Source organism: Ovis aries, chromosome 3, assembly GCF_016772045.2.
Source record: "Ovis aries strain OAR_USU_Benz2616 breed Rambouillet chromosome 3, ARS-UI_Ramb_v3.0, whole genome shotgun sequence".
Lineage (NCBI taxonomy): Eukaryota > Metazoa > Chordata > Mammalia > Artiodactyla > Bovidae > Ovis > Ovis aries.
The window spans coordinates 203,653,450-203,674,110 of NC_056056.1; the positions used below are offsets into that span (position 1 = coordinate 203,653,450).

The 20,661-nt window shown below is 43.4% G+C and overlaps 1 protein-coding gene across 7 annotated transcripts in view; it reads right to left on the reverse strand.

Annotated features, from left to right (window-relative positions):
- The window catches only part of ETV6 (ETS variant transcription factor 6), a 289,292-nt gene that overhangs the window by 49,333 nt on the left and 219,298 nt on the right, over positions 1–20,661 (reverse strand). For all 7 annotated transcript variants that reach the window (XM_042247522.2, XM_060413417.1, XM_060413416.1 and 4 more), the window contains one exon: positions 9,543–9,707. In XM_042247522.2, the coding sequence (XP_042103456.1) occupies positions 9,543–9,696 (154 nt within the window). In that variant the 5' untranslated portion in view covers positions 9,697–9,707. The remainder of the gene's footprint in view (positions 1–9,542; positions 9,708–20,661) is intronic.

Below are 20,661 nucleotides of genomic sequence, written 5' to 3' on the forward strand. Positions count from 1 at the left end.
ATTCAGCATCAGCAAGACTTACAGGCTCTGCCTTCTAAATACTCCTTGAATCACCTGCTTTTCCCTGCTGGATGTCTTAGTTTCAGTCACTTGCCATCGTGTCTACCGACTGCCCTACATCCCACTTCTGAGTTCTGTGTTTCATCATGCCAGTCTCTGCTTCAGACCGTGAATGGCTTCCACCTGTCTTTAAAATAACATTTAAAGTTCTGAACATGATCCATAAGGCCTGTATGATCTACTGAAGTGACTCAATGAATGGCTGTAAAGCTACAGTGTATTCCTCTATATTGATATTCTCCATATTTTTTTAAAGCCCATCAGTTCCCTACTGGAGGTACTATGGGCATTTTCAGTTTTCACCATCATGAATAGAATTACTAAGGGTATCTTTTTCGACTTCCTATTGGATTGCTTCCATGGGATTTTTCTTTTCCTAAAATGGTGTTATCAGTGAAAGGGTACGATTAGTTTTAAAGTTCTTATTATATACTGCTGATTCTCCAGAAGAATTGGACCAATGCAGAGTGCCATTGACAGGGGTACCCAGAGCCCCTCCCTGTGGGGTTTCACAGTGTTTACCTTCTTGAGTTCAGTAGGTTTAAAGCGGAATCTTCACATTATTAAAAGCTGGCATTTTTCTGAGGTGACAATTTACTATGTACACATCCTCCTACGAAGATGATCAGAAGTAACACATTCTTACATGTGCAAAGTGTTCTCTTTTCTTTTTCTCTCTCTTCTGTTTTTATTCAGAGATTTTAGTTTCCCTCTGATCAGTTACAAGAAAATAACAGCATATATGGTGTGGGAGGGACACTATTCAACTCTCTGCTGCTCTTTCCTGCCTGTGACAGGTTCCAAGTGATATCTGAGGCCTCAGTCCCTTCAGTTTCATCATAAATTCAACAGTGAAAACACCAACTCAGACACAGTCCTGGGAGAGCCCACTGGTGGTCTAAGAACATTCCCATCATGGGACTGTTTGGCATTCCAGCTCTGCTCTATCTTCGTTTCCAAGCATTCCACTCAATCCATTTTTATAGCCTGATTGAATTACAAATCTTTTAATTTAATACAGAGTGCTTTCTGTGACCATAAAAATAAATTCCTCTTTCACTTAGGAACAAATATTTGAAATTTATTTGATATCCATGTCTTGGACACAGAGATCCTGGGAAAAAAGGAGAGCAGGTTGTGGGAAATTGGGATATTATATATATATAATATATATCTAACATAAATATTTTATATATATCTAAATATTTACTTATTTATTTGGCTGAGCCAGGTGTTAGTTGCAGCATGCAGGATTTTTAGTTGTGGTATGTGAAATCCTAATTAGTTGCAGCATGTGGGATCTAGTTTCTGGCCAAGGACTGAACCTAGGCCTCCTGCATTGGGAATATGGAGTCTTAGCCACTGAACCACCAGGGAAGTCTCTGAATATGATATCTAAGAGGAGACTCACTCAGAAAGACATCTAGAAAGACAACTGCCTTTACTTGCATACAGAAGATAACGTAAGGTAAACCAAAGAATAAGTTTGTGAGAAAACCTAAATATTGTGACATAAGCATGCACTGTCAACTACAGGAAGTACTGTATGTTTCACATGTTAAAATATGACTCTGCATAGCAGAGCGATCAATCACCACCACCATTTCACCAATGGGATAAGCAAAATGCTAACCAATTCCGTGACTTTCCTGTAATTGATTTATCTGAGCATTTTGCTGATGGGTAATACACATATTTTTGGCTTGTTTTGCTCAAAGACACAGGAAGAGAAGAGAGAGGCAACTTTGGTATCTTCAGTCAAGGGTCGTGTTTGTTGGAACTCCCACACTTTAGGGCTAAAATTCCCCTCCGTGACCCATGCCCTCAGACCCTGTGACTTGAGACTAAAGCAGCCAGTGGACTCAAGCCAGCAAACCACCTACCACTGCTTAATAGAGATTAATAGGCAGGTTGGTTTCCTAGGAAACATATGTAGATACAGACCAGTATTTAAGTTTAACCTTTAAAAGAAATTTAATGTATCTGAAAGTCACAAGCAAAGCACATTTCCAAAGAAAAAGATTCTGGTGGGCTGGAGAGGAAGAAACGCTTTGTAACATCACACTCCAGTATGTTAAAAACTCATTTACTTAGTAAAACCCCAATATATTTTTTGATGAATTAAACTGAAGGAACTTTGAACGTTTCTTGTTTTTTAAAAAGCATTGATAAAAAGTCTAATATGAATTAAATTAATAACACTTTTTGTTCATTTAAATAAGGAATACATAAATACATCCCACCCACTCCAGTGTTCTTGCCTGGAGAATCCCAGGGACAGAGGACCCTTGTGGGCTGCTGTCCATGGGGTAGCACAGAGTCGGACACGACTGAAGAGACTTAGCAGCAGCAGCAGCAGCAGCAGCAAATACATCCCACCTGAGTATCTTGCAATGGATAACTCTAAATGAGAGTGCTAATATCAATGCTAACTTGTCTGTTCCTTTGGATTAATGTGTTTTCTCAGAGTCTCAAAGAGGTCAAGTAACAATTGGAGTTATTCATTTCAAGGCATTCAATAAATTCATAAAATTCAATGAAATTCCTTTGAATTGAATCATCCCAGACCATTTAATGTGATAACTACCCAGTTGCCCAAGGACTAGATAAAATAATCCTGTCTGGGTGAGGTTTATAAAATAGACATTCTTTTACACTTTTCCTTTAACTTTGTGAATATTATAAATTTGTCATTCTGCTAAATCCTGATTGGGAGATTATTTCAAAGAAAAGCTACCATTTGTATTCACCCTTGAGATCTTCTGTGGGAGATGATATCTTAAACTATATTCCCTGTTTTAGTCTAGTGGTTGAAAAGGGAGGACCTTTGTCCTGAAAGTGGACAGCATAAATGTAGTTTGTTTAATTGGTTGGAGAATGTGGGGTTCAAGGAGGCTACTGTATTTGACTGAAGGTATCTTAATAGTTCAACGAATTACAATTGATCGAACTCTTGTTCTCTCCTATCTACATATGGGATGAGTTGTGTCAAGGAATGTTATTTCTGTGTACAGAGAACATAACTCTGGGTGAGGCCAGGCAGGAAACATGGCCGGGAGGAAGCTGTAAACATCCACTCCTGGTGAGGGCCTATCAGATCCTTTCACTTCATTCTAGCAACACTATGACTAGTGAGAAGCTGCTGCTGCTTTGTGCTAGGCAGCAAAAAAGATTAAAGACAGACAGGAAAAAACTGGGTAAAGTCTAGGCTTTTTCATGGTATACAGTCATGAAGGAGAGGAAAGTATCTATTTACTGCCTATAGGTGGGAAGTCGTAATGCTTACGCAAAGCTTAACACTTTCAGTGGTTGAAGTTGGGTTGAACTATAAAGAGAGTTTGGGATCCCTAGGTTGAAAATTCCATTTTATGGACAAGGAAGATAAGAGCAAATGAGGTGATGATATATGTGGAAGAGGCACGTGTAGAATCTGGACCTTCTGACATCTACTACATTGAAGGCAAGAGCAAAGTGGAGGTCAATAGAAGCAGTGCCAAATGTTTCATGAGAAACAAGGTTTTCTATTTATACCTTGTCTCTACCTAAGGAGAAGGTGAGCAGGTATATCACGCCCTCATCACATTGCTGGCTGGCTACCTACCTCATGGGAAGGGTCATCTCATCTTCTTATTTCTGTCTTCCAATTCCTCTGACAATACTCCTATTCTGTGGCAGGTTTTCTGATAGCCCCTACTGTCAAGCATCACCTTGATATTCTGTCCATGGCTTTCTGGTTGCTGCCTTAAAATTAAATTACCCACAGCATAGATTTATCTTTAGTCTCAGCTCAATGTAATGGGGGATGCTCTGAAATCTATTATTCCCAGCTTGGCCTGGCTTCTGTCTCAGACTTCTGCAGAAAAGGGCACATCTTCCTGAATGTTCTGGCATCACTTGGCCAAAATGCCAGGATAACCATTTCATGCCTAAAGCATATTATTTTGGTGTCACTGATTCTGTTCTGGACTTCAGTGTCTCAAATTAGGACTGTACCTGGTTTTCCTGCTTTTAGTGACCCAGTGAATCTACCCTATGTACTGATGGCAAACGTCTATAGAGCAAGTCCCCTACATACAAACCTTCAAGTTGCAAACTTTCAAAAATGTGAATGTGCTTGCCCTCCATCTCTTATTGCTGATGGTCCTTCAGTTCCACCATCTACTGCCTTCTCTCCCTCCTCCAGTCAGTACCTCTTCTTACCTGTTCACTGGATGCCAGCCCCTGTATGCCAGCTGTTGGACTACACTACTATACTCTTCAAGGTACTATGCTGCTGCTGCTGCTGCTAAGTCGCTTCAGTCGTGTCCGACTCTTAGCGACCCCATGGACTGCAGCCCACCAGACTCCTCTGTCCATGGGATTTTCCAGGCAAGAGTACTGGAGTAGGTTGCCATTTCCTTCTCCAATGCATGAAAGTGAAAAGTGAAAGTGAAGTCACTCAGTCATGTTCAACTCTTAAAGACCCCATGGACTACAGCCCACCAGGCTCCTCCGTCCATAGGATTTTCCAGGCAAGAGTACTAGAGTGGGGTGCCACTGCCTTCTCTGTCAAGGTACTATAGTTTAAGATAAAAAATGCTTTATTTATTGCTTTTTAAATGTATTATTTGTGTGAAAAGTATTATAAACCTATTACAGTACAGTACTAAATAGCAGATTGTGTTAGTTGGATACTGAGGCTAACTATGTTGAACTTATGCACAAACTGGACTTAACGAATATGCTCTCGGAATAGAACTCATTCATATGTAGGGGACTAACTACCAAAGGGATAGCTTCAATCATATCTTTCTCCTGATCAGAACCTTTCAGTGGTTTCCTATTATTTGCAAAATAACATCCGAACTCCTTAACTGGCTGTAAGATACTCTTGGGTTGGGTCATAATTCAGCTAATATTTATTGAGTGCCAAACAGATGTCATGCCCTGTGCTAGACACTGGAGACACGGCAGCTGAACAGGACGCAGCCTGAACTTTCTACTTTGAGAGAGGATATGGAATAGAAAACAATCTCATGTATCACAGTGTGAACCCTGTGTATGTGTGTCAGAGGCCATGACAGAATTAGGAAATGTTCTGAGATAAAACAAACTGTGGAAAATTCTTAAAGAGATGGGAATACCAGACCACCTTACCTGCCTCCTGAGAAACTTGTATGCAGGTCGAGAAGCAACAGTTAGAATCAGACATGGAACAACAGACTGGTTCCAAACTGGGAAAGGAGTACGTCAAGGCTGTATATTGTCACCCTGCTTATTTAACTTATATGCAGAGTACATCACTCCAGATGCCAGGCTGGATGAAGCACAGGCTGGAATCAAGATTGCCGGGAGAAATCAATAACTTCAGACATGCAGATGATACCACCCTCATGGCAGAAAGCAAAGAGGAACTAAAAAGCCTCTTGAACATGAAAGAGCAGAGTAAAAAAGCTGGCTTAAAACTCAACATTCAAAAAATGAAGATCATGGCATCTGGTCCCATCACTTCATGGCAAATAGATAGGGAAACAATTGAAACAGTGACAGACTTTATTCTTTTGGGCTTCAAAATCACGGCAGATGGTGACTGCAGCCATGAAATCAAAAGACACTTGCTCCTTGGAAGAAAAGCTATGACAAAGCTAGACAGCAAATTAAAAAGCAGAGACATTACTTTACTGACAAGGGTCCATCTAGTCAAACCTATGATTTTTCCAGTAGTCATGCATGTGAGAATTGGACCATAAAGAAAGCTGAGTGCCAAAGAACTGATGCTTTTGAATTCTGATGCTGGAGAAGACTCTTGAGAGTCCCTTGGACTGGAAGGAGATCCAACCAGTCCATCCTAAAGGAAATCAGTCCTGAATATTCATTGGAAGGACTGATGCTAAAGCTCGAATACTTTGGCCACGTGATGCAAAGAACTGACTCATTAGAAAAGACCTTGATGGTGGGAAAGATTGAAGGCAGGAGGAGAAGGGGACAACAGAAATGGCTGGATGGCATCACCAACTCGATGGACATGAGTTTGAGCAAGCTCTGGGAGATGGTGAAGGACAGGGATGCCTGGCATGCTGCGGTCCATGGGATCACAAAGAATCGGACAGAACTGAGCGACTGAACAGAAAAGAGGATCAACAGGACTTCCCTGGTAATCCAGCTGTTAAGAATCAGTGCTTCCAATGCGGGAGGAACAGGTTCACTCGCTGTCAGGGAAGTAAGATCCCACATGTGGTGCAGCCAAAAGGGAAAAACATGAGGACCAGCACCTCACCCAGACTGAGGCAGGGAGATGTGGAGGAAAGGAAGGTGGAGTGGATCCAGGGATGTGGGGCCGGGAGAGTCAGGGAAAGTGTTCCTGGAGAAAGGAGCAGAACTTGAAGAGGCAAGCAGACAAGGGTGAGGGCTGATGAGTAATGATGAACAGTGTTTCAAACGAAAACTTGTCTCCAAGGTCCTCCTCCAAGTGAACTGGTCTCACTTCCTCTTCAACCCTTTTCCCTCCTGCTTCTTGCTCACCTTTCAGAGCTTTCAAAGTCTGGCTTGGCTACCACACAACTGAGCCTCATCTGACAACCCAGCTGGAAACCACTTCTCTCTCCCTTAACTTGCTCAGCCAGCTCTCTTGTCCTCTGACATGGAGCTACTCAGGGAACACTCACAGAATGAATTTCTACTGCTCTCTCTTAACTGTGGCTACGACAACCATGTCCCAACTAGCGCACTGGCCTAACACTGCCTCTTCCACCTCCAGGTGGGCTTCCTCACGGCCACCCAAACCCACTAAGTTAACGCTGCTCCAGTGACCGGTCATGCAGTCCATCTTTCACGTTCCAGACCAGCTCCACTCTTTTTCTGAGGCCCATTCGTTCTGCTCTCTCCTTCCCCAGCTGCCTCCGCCTTCAGGTTCAGTGTGATCCTGCCTTCAGTGGGGTGGCAGGCTCCCTTCCAGCCTCCCACATGGCTCACCCTGCAAAGACTCGACAAACTGGCAAGGATGTACTGACAGGTTTGGTATGTCTCTGCTCCCAGCTTTAAGGAAAGTTGAGAGGTCACTGGAGAAATAAAAAATCAGCAACAAAAAGGAGCACCTGACAATGTTTCTGTGGCAGCCTGGATAAGAAGGGAGTTTGGAGGAGAATGGACATATGTATATGTATGACTAAGCCCCTTTGCTGTCCACCTGAAACTATTACATCACTGTTAATCGGCTATAAGTAAGTAAAGTCACTCAGTCATGTCCAATTCTTTGTGACCCCATGGACTGCAGCCCACCAGGCTCCTCAGTCCATGGGATTCTCCAGGCAAGAATACTGGAGTGGGTTGCCATTTACTTCTCCAGGGGATCTTCCCGACCCAGGGTCGAACCCGGGTCTCCCGCATTGGAGGCAGACGCTTTAACCTCTGAGCCACCAGGGAACCAGCACAAAAGAGAAAGTTAAAAAAAAAAAGGGGGGGCATACCTGAGATATGAGGGGAGGCAGAGGCAGATTTACAAAGAGGAAAGCATGCCCAAGGTCTAAATCAAGTCAACTTAAAACGCATCATTGTGTTTTCCTTTGTTTGCCCGACATGAGTGACTTTTCCTGAACACTGATGAGCTACTGTACTTTTCCTTTCAGTTGGGTAACCTTGCCCCTTTGAGTTTAATCTCTAAGTTTCCACTGGAACAGAAAAGGGAAGTGTTTTTGCATTAAATTAAAAGGAACTCTCAAGGTTCCTTTCAGGTTGGTTTTATTTATATTGTTGTTTTACAGTTTTCTTATCCTGAGGCTACAGAAAGAATCAATGATGGAAGATGAAATGTTTCAAGTATGTCTGTGTCCCTTCTAAAACCTTCACAGTGCCCTGGTTTTCAGCTGTAGAAGTTTTCAAGTTTCCACGAACATCTGTACTTCTGCGGGAAACTTCCCTTTTATCATTTCCTCTTCTAAACGGTTCTGCTGCAACTGGGAAGAGCTGGGGCGACACTATAGTTCTATACACATCCTTATCTTGCCCTGTGTGACAGGCCGTTTCCTCAGGACGGTTAGCTAGTTTATTAACTCCTGGCCGGCCTCCAGGAGTAAATAAGGGTGAACATAGTTGGGGACAAAGCCAAGACCTTGTGTGGGACCTTTGCCCTTAAGTCAAGGAAGAAAGGGTCTCTGCCAGACAAATGACATCAAAGTGGGGGCAGCAAGGAGACTTGACAGAGGCAGGACCTGTGGGTCCTCGAATAACTGTCCTCAAGAGGCAGAAACCAGAGACCAAGGCTCCCCTTGGACATGTGGAGTTCCCAAACCTCTTCTAAAAATCCATCAAGGGGACTTCCTCGGTGGTTCAGTGGTGAAGACTTCACCTTCCAACACAAGGGGAGCGGGTTCAATCCCTGGTCGGGGAGCTAAGATCCCACATGCCTTCTGGCCAAAACATAACACAGAGGCAATATTGTAACAAATTCAATAAAGACTTTGGAAATGGTCCACATCACAAAAAATTTAAGAAAAAAATATCCATCAAGTGTGAGAAATGAAATTACAAAGTCTGTTTGAGTTCTTATCCGTATCAGCAATACATTTTGCAGGTACCAAAGCTTCTTACTGAAGGAAACTTTTCCATGTGGTTTTAGAAGCCCTTATTTAGATAAATCTTTCTTGTTAGATGTGCCAGAGGGAACGGTCACTTGTATCCTTCAAGAGTTGCACAAACTATTTGGGTTTCCCTGGTGGCTCAGATGGTAAAGAATGTGCCGGCAATGCAGGAAACCTAGGTTTGATCCCTGGGCTGGGAAGATCCCCTGGAGAAGAGAATGGCAACCCACTGCAGGATTCTTGCCTTAAGAATCCCATGGACAGAGCAGCCTGGCGGGCTATCATCCATGTGGTTGCAAGAGTTGGACATGATTGAGCGACTAATACCAACACACAAACTATTCAATATAAGATTCGTTAGTTCAAAAAATTCACAACTTCCAAAAGAAATCACGTAAAGCCCTTTGAATTTGGGTCTCAAGCTGCCTGAGTTACAAGGATCTCTACCTTCCCAGCCCTTCTCACCCATTCGCTTGTTTCTCCTTCCCCTTCTACTCCTCCTGCCTCAGCACCACTCATTCCCTGCCCTCTCCTGTCTTTGTTTTGAACTGAGCAGTTTGCATTCTATACTCACTCTCAAGCATCTCTTCTGAAAGGCTTCAGAATCAGAAGTAAGGTGGAGAGAAAGGGCAAGAACAGATTTTCTTCCTTATATGGTGGTACACTTGAATCCCTAAAGTTCCAGGGTCTATAGGTCTGAACTAGGTCACTTCTCCTGAAAGTCTCTCCTGGACCTGGAAACCCTTCCTCTTCTCCCCTCACACTGGCCCTGGTCAGCAGGATCCACCCTCCACTAAGCAGGGTCACCGTCCTTGCATTCACGGTGACCTGACGTGGAGATCTCCTGGGAGGGTGGGTGGTGACAAAGGCCAGTGCTGGAGACCAGACTTCCTGGGCTGAGCCCAGGTCCAGAGTCCAGCCTCTCACCTGAATGAGGAGACCGGTAGCGAAAGTCCTCTTTGGTCAGAAGTAGGAGAGCCTTGCCGTTCATCTCAAACGTGTTGCTGTCAATCGGCCTTAGAGAAAACTCGTTTTCAGCCCACTTGAGCCACTGGGCTACGTCATCTCTGCTCCAGAACATGGGCTGCAAGCCTGTTGGAGAGAGAGCAAGGCATAAAGAAAAGAGAGAAAAAAGATCTCATCAGTTAGACAGCCGAAATAAAGGGAAAAGATTTTTGAATGGTTAACAAAACTTAGTCTCCATGTCTGAAGAGCCCTTAGGGTTCAACTCTGAACCTCAGGTAGAGCTCTGGCTGCATGAGTGTCAAAGTGTGTATCAAATGAATTTATTTAGAGGCAAAATGTGTGTGTGGGGGGGAAAGAATCGCTTTTTTTGTCTTTAACGAACCATAGGTCTCACAGCCCTGTTCTTCCTTGCCCAGCTCCAGTGCCAGGGGTACGTGGATTCCCAGTCTGTTCTGAAGGTGCAGCTCTATGGGGGCCTGAAGCACCTGAGGAGATGCAGAGTCATAATAATGTCAGTGGGCTTTGGAGGCAACTCTAGAATCCACAGGGCTTCCCTGTGCTTCCCTGGTGGCTCAGAAGGTAAAGCATCTGCCTGCAATGCAGGAGACCTGGGTTTGATCCCTGGGTCGGGAAGATCCCATGGAGTATGACATGACAACCCACTCCAGTATTCTTACATGGAGAATTCCATGCACAGAACTGATTTGATGGCAGCCCAGTGTCCTTTTGAAGTGAGAATGTTCCAGAATGGGGCTTGACCTGCCAGAGATGCCAAATAATATAGTGTTCCCTGCAACTTCTTCCAGAAGGAGCAACTCACTTGTCTCGGGGACACTATCAGCCTAGCCTCTGGGAATGAGAGGGCAAGGTAAGGATAACAGGTACTTGTTCATGTTAGAACTTCCTGGTGGGGGTGGCACTTGAACTCTGAGTAGGACCAGGAGTGGGTTGGAGGGAGGGCAGCCCCTGGGGCCAAGAGGATGGCTCAGGCTGGATCTCTGTCTGGAAGCCTGACTGTGAGTCTGTGTTTTTATTTTATTCTCTGGTTGTGGGAAACCTTTGACATATCATACGAGTGGTTTAGAGAACAGTGATTCTCAAAGTGTGAACCAGGCACCCTTCCAAGACCATCTCAGGGTGTCTAAGAAGTCGAAACTCTTTGTAACAATATGAAGAGGTTATTTGTTTCTTCTGTTGTTGTTCTATTCTCAATCTTTCATGAGCATACAGTGGAATTTCCTAGCAGCTACACAGCATGTGATATTAAAGCAGACAGAAGAATCCAGCCTTTTTTAAAATGAAGCCAGACATTAAAAAGACTTGCAAAAATGTAAGACAATGCCACTTTTTCACTGATTTTCTTTTGGTTTTGGAACATAAATACATATTTATGTTAACATATACTTGGCTTATTACTTTTTAGCGAGTTGACACATATTTTGATATATATTACAACAAATAGTAAAAATCTTTGGTTTTAATTTCCAATACAGTACACATAGATAGATAAAAGGCACATGAGCAAAGCATTTTGGAGGTCTTCAATAATTTTAAAGGATCGAAAGAAATCCTGAAACCAACTGTTTGAGAACTGATGGGTTAAAGCCAGATGCTCAAGAGTGCATTATTCTCTAAAATACTGTATGAACTAATAGCTCTCAAATACAACAGAATCAATATTTGTTAAGAGGAACTTCAGTCTGTTATTTACTGGTGGTTACTTAAACTTGCTAAGGGGACTCTGTGAGTGTGCTCTGACAGCGTCCTTCCGTCTGACCCTGGAAAGGACCTTTCACCTGTCAGGCATCACAAAGAACTGGTCTATTTGGATGGGCTACTTTTCCTCCTGGGTGGATGAGGAAATGGAATAGCTCAGTGCCCTTGAGAAGATCCAGGGCCTCTGGGCAGGACCAGTGGCTCTGTCTTTCAGGCTCCTTTGCAAAGTCTAATTTTACGGAATGGCAGCTGGTTTCCTTGAACTCTCGGGGAGTCCTTCTGAAACTGGTCCACTGTGTTGGGCATGGATCAAGAACTATGGGCACTGAAATTAGGGATGAGCTTCCCTGGTGGCTCAGATGGTAAAGAATCTACTTGCTTTGCAGAAGACCCAGGTTCAATCCCTGGCTGGGAAAGAGCCTCTGGAGCAGGGAATGGCTACCTACTCCAGTATTCCTGCCTGGAGAATTCCATGGATAGAAGAGCCTGGTGGGCTACAGTCCATGGGGTCACAAACAGTTGGACACGACTGAGTGACTAATACAGAACATAGAGGTTTTTTTCTTGGTTTTTACGTGTCATAATTTTTTTGGTCACATAGGGAATAAAGGGGCACTGTAAAATAATACCATGCAATATGTTACTGCTCTATGATCTTTAGAATACACACAGCAATTAAAGAACTCAAGGTTTTGGTTTGGACTCTTGACTGGGCCAAGAAGCAATGCCTATGAAAAATGGTCCTTGGACATGGATGGACTTGGAGGGCCTTATGCTAAGTGAAATAAACTGGAGGAAGGCAAATAATGTATGATATCACCTATATGTGGAATGTGAAAAATATAACAAACTAGTGAATATAACAAAACAGAAGCAGACTGATAGGCATAGAGAAGAAACTAGTAGTTACTAGTGGCAGGGGGGCAACATAGGGGTGGGTGAAGTGGGAGGCACGAAGGACGTACAGGCTCAAGGACGTGTGGTACAAGATGGGGAAATATAGCCACTATTCGGTGAAAACTGTAATCTTTAAGAACTGTATTCTTAAAAGTTTAAAAAATGGTTTAAAAAGTTAAAAAAAATGGTTCTTGGACATAAGAGGTACCCCATCTCTTTCCAATGACTTTAAAGATGCGTATCTGGGACCACAGGGAGGTGGGGATGGGCATGAAAACAGCTCAGCAAGATCTCAACTTCTGAACCAGTGAAGAAAGGCCTTAAGAGTTGGCTTCCACAGTCATGGTGTCACCTCTGAAGAGGAACAGCGGGGTGACTAGTTATTAGGGGCTTTTCTTCTCCTTCACACGAACAGCCAGAGCACAGCCAGCCCTTTGGGGACAAATGTGAGGACTGGCCAAGCGTGGCCGAAGGAGGTGCCCGGTGGCGAGAGGGCCACAGAGCAGAAGACGCTCGGTCAGAAACAGGAAAAAGGATGGGGCTGCTTATTGGCAGTGCGAGTGCCAAGGCAAACACAGAACCGAATCCCACTCGGGAGGGGAAACGAGAGTGAAATGCTGAAGTTTCTGCAGAGGAGTCACTGAAACAAGAGAGGCGGGTGAGAAGGGGGTGGGGGACGCAAGTAGTAATTTGAGGTTCTTTATATTCTATGGAAGAAAATACTCATGAGTAATCTTTTCCCTAAATACAAGAAGAGTCACACACTCCAAACAGACCTGCCGGTTGAGAACAACTGTTTCTCTTTTCACTTCCCATTAATCTCTCCTACAGCCCAGCCCCCGAAGCAAGCAAAACCATAACGCGGAAACCCCCTCGCCAGGGGACCCACTGAAGGCTCTGGGCTTGTGGGCTCAGGGGACCTGGTGAGTCCCAGTCAGTTCAGGAAACACCATGGTGATTCCAGCAGTTTTACAAAAGTGACCCCGACAGACCAAGCTACCTGCTGGAGGCCAGGCTATAAACTATCAGAATTACCACCGCTCTTCCAAGGAGAGAATGTGGACACATTCACTGAGCTGGAAAGAGGCTTGATAATAAACTCTGGTGTTCGGGACTTCCCGGGTGGTTCAGTTGTTAAGAATCCGCCTGCCAATGCAGGGGGACATGGGTTCAGTCCCTGGGCTGGGAAGATTCCACAGTGCCGCAGGACAGCTAAGCCCGTGTGCAACTACTGAAGCCCGAGTGCCCGAGAGCCCAGCTCTGCAAGAGAAGAAGCCACTGCAGGGAGAGGCCCGTGCACCGCACCTGGAGAGCAGTGCCTGCTCACCGCAACTAGAGAAAGCCCGTGGGCAGTCTCTGACCCACGTACTTCCCATTCAGATTCATTTTCAACATCTATTAGGGATTCAGAAAAAACTTAGAGTGAACTGAACCCTCCCTATTCAAGATTTTGATCCTGGGAGGTTTCTCAAGTTATCAACGAACTAAAAATAGAGCAAAAAATCCTGTAGATCCCTGGAGAAATACATTTATACAAGGGAAGAGTAAGGAGGTGGAGGCGAGACTCTGCTTTTAACTCATCCAGGAAGGCTTTGCATCACCAGCTACTTGCTCACAGGCACTTGCTGCGTAGACACTGATCCTGAGTAGACAGCTGCTACAGTACTCTTGCCTGGAAAATCCCATGGGCGGAGGAGCCTGGTAGGCTGCAGTCCATGGGGTTGCTGAGGGTCGGACACGACTGAGCGACTTCACTTTCACTTTTCACTTTCATGCATTGGAGAAGGAAATGGCAACCCACTCCAGTGTTCTTGCCTGGAGAATCCCAGGGACGGGGGAGCCTGGTGGGCTGCCATCTACGGGGTCGCACAGAGTCGGACACGACTGCAGCGACTTAGCAGCAGCAGCAGCAGCAGTGTAACAGCACACAGGGCAAGACCAGAGAGGAATGCACCACATGTGACTTGTTTCACACTTATCTCTTGCAACATGAACAAAGGGACTTCCCTGATGGTCAAGTGGCTGACTCCCAGCTCCCAATACAGGGGGCCTAGGTTTGATCGCTGGTCAAGGAATTAGAGCCAGCATGCCACAACCAAACCCCGGCAAAGTCAAATAAATAAATTTTTTTTTTAAAAACAATAAAGTTAGAGAACATATATGTTAATGATCATTAGTGAAAAGAAAAAAGACAGAGACCATGATTATACTGTACCTACATCATGTTGCTCCCTGTGCACATAACAAGCCTGCGAAAGCCACCCTAAGACCCGCATTTGGAATGTCATTTAATTTCAGAGGGTAGCTGAGAATGATTTTATACAGAAGAAATGAACTGCTATGCTTAAGAAAATTACTAAGCATTCCACCGCACTTTTTTTTTTTCCCCAAGTCGGTCAAGTCAAGTTCATGGGGCCGTACCCTTTAATGACATACCCAGACCCATAAACTTCCTTCTGATAGTTCTCCAATTCCACGTTCAAAGGAGCAGCCACGTTCATCAGTACACGCTTAGCCTCATTTCAGACTTTCTGAGTTGTGTTTAAACTAATGATGGAAAGCGTGCCGGGAGTCAGGGACCTGGATCTTACTCCCAGGTCTGCCATTAAATAACATGTGTTTCTGGGCCAGTCACTCAGTTTCTCTGTGGTTCAGTGGTTTCATCTGTTAAATGAGGGGCTTAGAGTATGTGATCTCTATTCCATTCTGGGTTTAATATGGTCAACATGCTTCCACTTAATATGAATCCTAAAATCCAAAGAACTTAAGCAGCCAGGACCTTTTTCTACAGAGCAACTCCATGCTCTGTAGACGACCATGACCCAGAGACTCTGTAACTTCCTGAAGGCTCCTCTGAATCATGGAAAACAGATTAAGTTACTTTAAATAGATGTAGGTGCTTATGAGTGTTTTTATTATATTCTAATTATTGAAAATTTGTAACCTGGTAGTGGGTTATAATTACCCAATAATAAACATAACATTTTAAGAAGGTGCTCTCACGTGGATGACCTCAGGTTATTCTCCAAAAAGCCCTGTGAAACCCACTGCAGTCTCACTTCAAGTTGAAAGATGAGGAAATAGGGGCTCAGAGTCATTAGAGGATTTTGCTGGTTTGCATAATACTCAATTCAAGCTCTTTCGCTGTAGTAAACATTCATCAGAAGCAGCCTTTATCCTAAATGTTCTGTATACACAGAAATTGGCTGCAGAATCAGTGGCTTAGAGGACAGAAGCAGAAGGCAGAAGGCAACCCCCACCCATCCGACTCATGAGGAAACTGAAGCTGGGAAAAGTTGAGTTTGAACCCTCCTCAAGCTGCCCCAGGTTCCCTAACTCTTTCCAACCTCCCATGGGGTCTCATAACTTAATCTGATGACAAAGAACCATTCTGTCACCTTTGACAGTGAGGAGAGCTATCACTTCCTTGCTTAGTTATCTTGCCTTTGGATTAAACATCCTTTATTGGTCCACACAGAGGTTCAATACTGCCTTTTTCAGAGCCTCACCAGCCTGCCTGCCTCCTCCTGAGATCCTCTGTGGCTCCCATTCCTAAACACAGTACCAGAGCCAGGACTAGAACTTTTCTATCTCTGGGCAATGTTTTTATTCATAATAATAGCGGACATTGAGCATTCACGCAAGTGTTCACTACAGTGATGATTCTTCTCATTTTATAGAGGAGAAAACTGCAGTATACAATAAATGGAATTGGTGGGGCTGGGACTGAAAATCAGACCCACTCAACACCCCACCATATGGATTCTCAAGTGGCCCCTTAGACTGAGGTTCCACATTCAACCACCCTTGGATCAAAAATATTCAGAATAAAAAAATTTCGGAAAGCTCCCGAAGGCATAGCTCGCATTTGCTCTGTGTTGGCAACTATTCACACTGCGTTTACGTCGTAGTCACAACAGATTACGTAGCATTTACATTGTGTGAGAATTATAAAGTTATCTAGAGATGACTTAAAGTACATGGGAAGGTATGCGTAGGTTATATGCAAATACTATGCGATTTTATGTAAGGGGCTTGAGCATCTATGGATTTTAGTATCTAGCGGGGGTGGGGGTGGGGTCCTAGAAGCCCTCTGCCACGTGGATACCCAGGGATGTCTGGAACAGCAAACACTTAGAAGCATTTATTGTGTGCCAGGTGCTGTTCTAAATGTCTTCTGTTTGTAACTTGTGTAATCCCCACAGGGATCCTATACAATAGAAACATTCACCATCCTTATTTACAGAGGAGAAAACTGGAACACTAGGAAGTTAAGCGACTTGGCCAAAGTCACACACCCAGTGGAAGAGCCAACATTTGAACCCAGTCGGTCCGAAGTTCCTATTTATTAATTCCTTGCCTCTCTGTCTAAGGTTATTTTGGTGTTTTGGCAGGACATTAAATTAAATTCAGGATTTAAAAAATGGAGAGAGACAGAGAAGTTTCAGTGATTGTGTGAACTTTCACAGTATTTAAGCAAGTAGGCCCAAGGCACCAACTCGGAAATTCTGTGTCCCTGCTGTGTGACCTCGGACAAGTTTCTTAACCTGTGTCTCACTTGCCTCAACTGGAGAATGAGGACAACTCTCAAGTTGACAAGCGAGTGCCACTGAATCACAGATGATATGTTTGTCAAATGTGCAGATTCCATAAAGCTAGTATAGAGTAAGATGATACAATGATGATAGAAGATACAAAGGACAGAATTTGGCACAGAGTGAGCATTTTATAGTTACCACCATGATTATTTTTATAATCTCCCTATCCTGCACATATATAGCTGCTGTTTATAACCCACCTGTGAAGAAAGTGTATTAACCAGTAGTAGATTTTTACCTTGCCATTTTCCATCACCATTCCAGCCTGCAGCAGTCCCTCCAGACCGAGACCTATACCTAGTATTATCTATACTTCACAGATTCATGTCAACTTTGCCTTTGATAAGCATCCATTACCTCAACAGGTTCCTGACAAAGTGCTGATTAGCTGAGGGCTGAGAAGAGAGCCTTCTGGTGACAAACCAGCCACCTCCTTTTAGATGGATACTGGTCAAGTTATTGGCTCCATTTGGGGGGTGTGTGTGCATGCTCTCAGTTGCGTCCGAGTCTTTGCAACCCCATGAACAGCAGCCCACTAGGCTCCTCTGTCCATGGAATTCTCCAGGCAAAAATACTGGAATGAGTAGCTATTCCCTTCTCCAGGGGATCTTACTGACCCAGGGATATAACCCACATCTCCCGCGTGGCAGCTGGATTCTTTACCACTGTGCCACCTGGGAAGCCCCGGCTCCATTTGCATACAGGTGTTCAATTATCAACCTACCTAACTACTCCAGTATTTAGACTACATCTTTCTAGTTCAGCCATAAAAGGAACCATCCAAAATTCAAATAAAATGCTTTCTTGATGTCCAGAAACACAATAACTACAAAATCTATAGCACCTTTATTGAATAAGATGAAAAAAGGGAGAAGGTGATTGGATCCTAAGGAATAACTTTTCCCTAAGTGCTCATAACATACATGTTTGAAAATCTCTCCTAAATTTCATCTGTAAGTTGTATCAGGTCAGCTATTTTTAGTCTGAACATACTCCCTTTTCTCCTTTTCTGAGCGTAGGGTAAACAGTGGTTCGTATTTTCTCTTTTAGGATCTCTTCCATTTCCTGCAAACCTTAGGGAGCACTATCAGCGACCCTTGACCCTTGTAAATTCTCTATTCTGAGACGTCATCTGTCTGGGCCAAGAGCCTCAAATCTATTTAGAACGACTTAGATTCATTTCTATAATCAACTCATCTGCCTTGGGCTTCAATTCCCTTATGGCAGTTTGTACTACCTGTTTTGGTCTGACAATCACCCTCCTTGATGGAAGAGGGGGAGGAATGAGAGAAGTTGTCCAGTTTTGTTTTCTCTTTGCCACCAACTCAGTCTGTGTGCTGAGACCACACTTGTTCTCTTACTGCCCCTCCAAACACACCATTTTCTTAAGTATCTCCCATTGTTTTTAGCTCACTTAGCTTTAACATTCTAGAGATTAAAAAAAAAAATCTCTCCTTTAAGAGAAATATCGTATGACATCCCTTATACGTGGAATCTGAAAAGAAAGGATACAAATGAACTTACAAAACAGAAAGAGACTCACAGACCTGGAGGACAAACTTATGGTTGCTGGAGGGGGCGGGAGAAGGGATAGTTAGGGAGTTTGGGATGGACATGTACACACTGCTGTATTTAAAATGGATAACCAACAAGGACCTACTGTATGGCACATGGGGCTCTGCTCAGTGTTATGTGGCAGGCTGGATAGGAGGGGAGTTTGAGGGAGAATGATACATGTATATGTATGGCTGAGTCCCTTCGCTGTTCACTTGAAACTATCACATTGTTAATCAGCCATGCTGCTGCTGCTAAGTTGCTTCAGTCGTGTCCAACTCTGTGTGACCCCATAGACGGCAGCCCACCAGGCTCCCCCGTCCCTGGGATTCTCCAGGCAAGAACACTGGAGTGGGTTGCCATTTCCTTCTCCAATGCATGAAAGTGAAAAGTGAAAGTGAAGTCGCTCAGTCGTGTCTGACTCTCAGCAACCCCATGGACTGCAGCCTTCCAGGCTCCTCCGTCCATGGGATTTTCCAGGCAAGAGTACTGGAGTGGGGTGCCATTGTCTTCTCTGAATCAGCCATACTCAAATACAAAATAAAGTTTAAAAAAAAAAATCTTTCCATTATATAATCCAAAAATTTTTTTGCTGACGTATAGTTGATGTAGGATATTATGTAAGTATACAGTAATTCACAATCTTTAAAGATTATACTCCACATATAGTTATTATAAAATATTGGCCATATTCTCTGTATTGTATAATATATCCTTATAGCTTATTTTACATTTAGTAGTTTGTACTTCTTGTTCCCTTCCTCCTATCTTTTCCCCTCCCTCCCCATCCTCTCCACTGGTGACCACTAATTTCTTCTCTACACCTGTGGGTCTATTGCTTTTTTTGTTATATTCACCAGTAGGTTGTACGTTTTAGATTCTACATATAAATGATATTATACAGTATTTGCCTTTCTCTTTCTGATTTATTTCACTTAGCAAAATACCTGCTGGGTATATCCATGTTGTTGCAAATGGCAAAATTTCATTTTTTGTATTTAAAAAAAATTTTATTTCCAGTTAGTTGTTCTTTCATCCTCTTAAAAAATCTGAGCTCATTAGACTGGTACACAGAAAACAGTGGGAAGATAAACTGGCATGATCCTTCTGATAAATAATGTGGTGATAGTTCAAGGGCCCTATAAATGTTAACTTTGGGGAATTTACCTTTTTTTTGTTTGTTTTTATTTTAGGGGAATTTACCTTAAGAAAATAATTTCAGACAAAGAGAAACTGTGCACAAAGATGTTCACTGCAGTAATTATGTTTAATAGTTTAAAAAACTGGGAACATCCATAAGGAAATAGTTAAGGAATCTATAAACAACATCTCTGGTAGGAAATGATGCAGCCCAAAACATAATATTTATAAAAAGTATCGATACATATGGAAAAATCACCACATAACATGTGGACATATATATTACAATCTCAAACAACTTATGGAAAAATATTATAATGCAACATAAAAATATTAACAGCAACTGTCACTCAACCAAATGACAGGTGATGTTTACTGTCTCCTTTTCATTCTTTATTTCCTAATTCTCTCTATTAAGCATGTGTTACTTTTATATTTAAAAAGGTCTATTTAAAAATGGAGCTCCTCAGAGAATGTCCCCTCAACAGCTTCATCATATTCTTTCATCATCTTCTTCCTTCTCACGCCCCGAGCAGTTGACATGCCAGAATTTCATTTTCAAGAGCACCCTTATTCTTTAGACTTGGTTTTGACTCCTTTCAGATCACGGATCCTTAGGTACTTTTCCCCCTCAACTGAAATCATTTGTCTTCTTCTAGTCAAGAGAAGACATCTGCTCATGCCTTTTAATTCCCTTCCCCAATTCCAAGATGATGTTTTCATTCTCACCAAAATTTCCCATCATTTCTACTTGGCCAACCAATTCCTCATTTGTCAGACTTGAGTCCAAAGTACCAGTGCCCCTCACTGCTGCTTCTACCTTCTGGGAAATCAAATCGCTAATCGTGTAGCTGAAGGCAACTGCTCAGTGATACTCACATCATGCCTGGCACACAACGGTCCCCTGGTAATGCCAGATTGTAAGACAAAAGAACCCCATGGGACAGCTCTGCAGCCTGTCACTGCCACCCTCCCCTAACACCCTTCTCACCAGGTAGGACACTTCTGATCTGTGAGGTTCACTGCCACTACCAGATGCTTCTGAGACAGGCTGGGATCTGGGGCGCATTGCTGCAGTGCTTGTACCCAGACAAATGTCCTTGAGCAACAGAATACAAGGAATAAGAGATTAAAAAGAATGGTGTGCACGCGTGGTTGGGGCAATAAAATTAAGG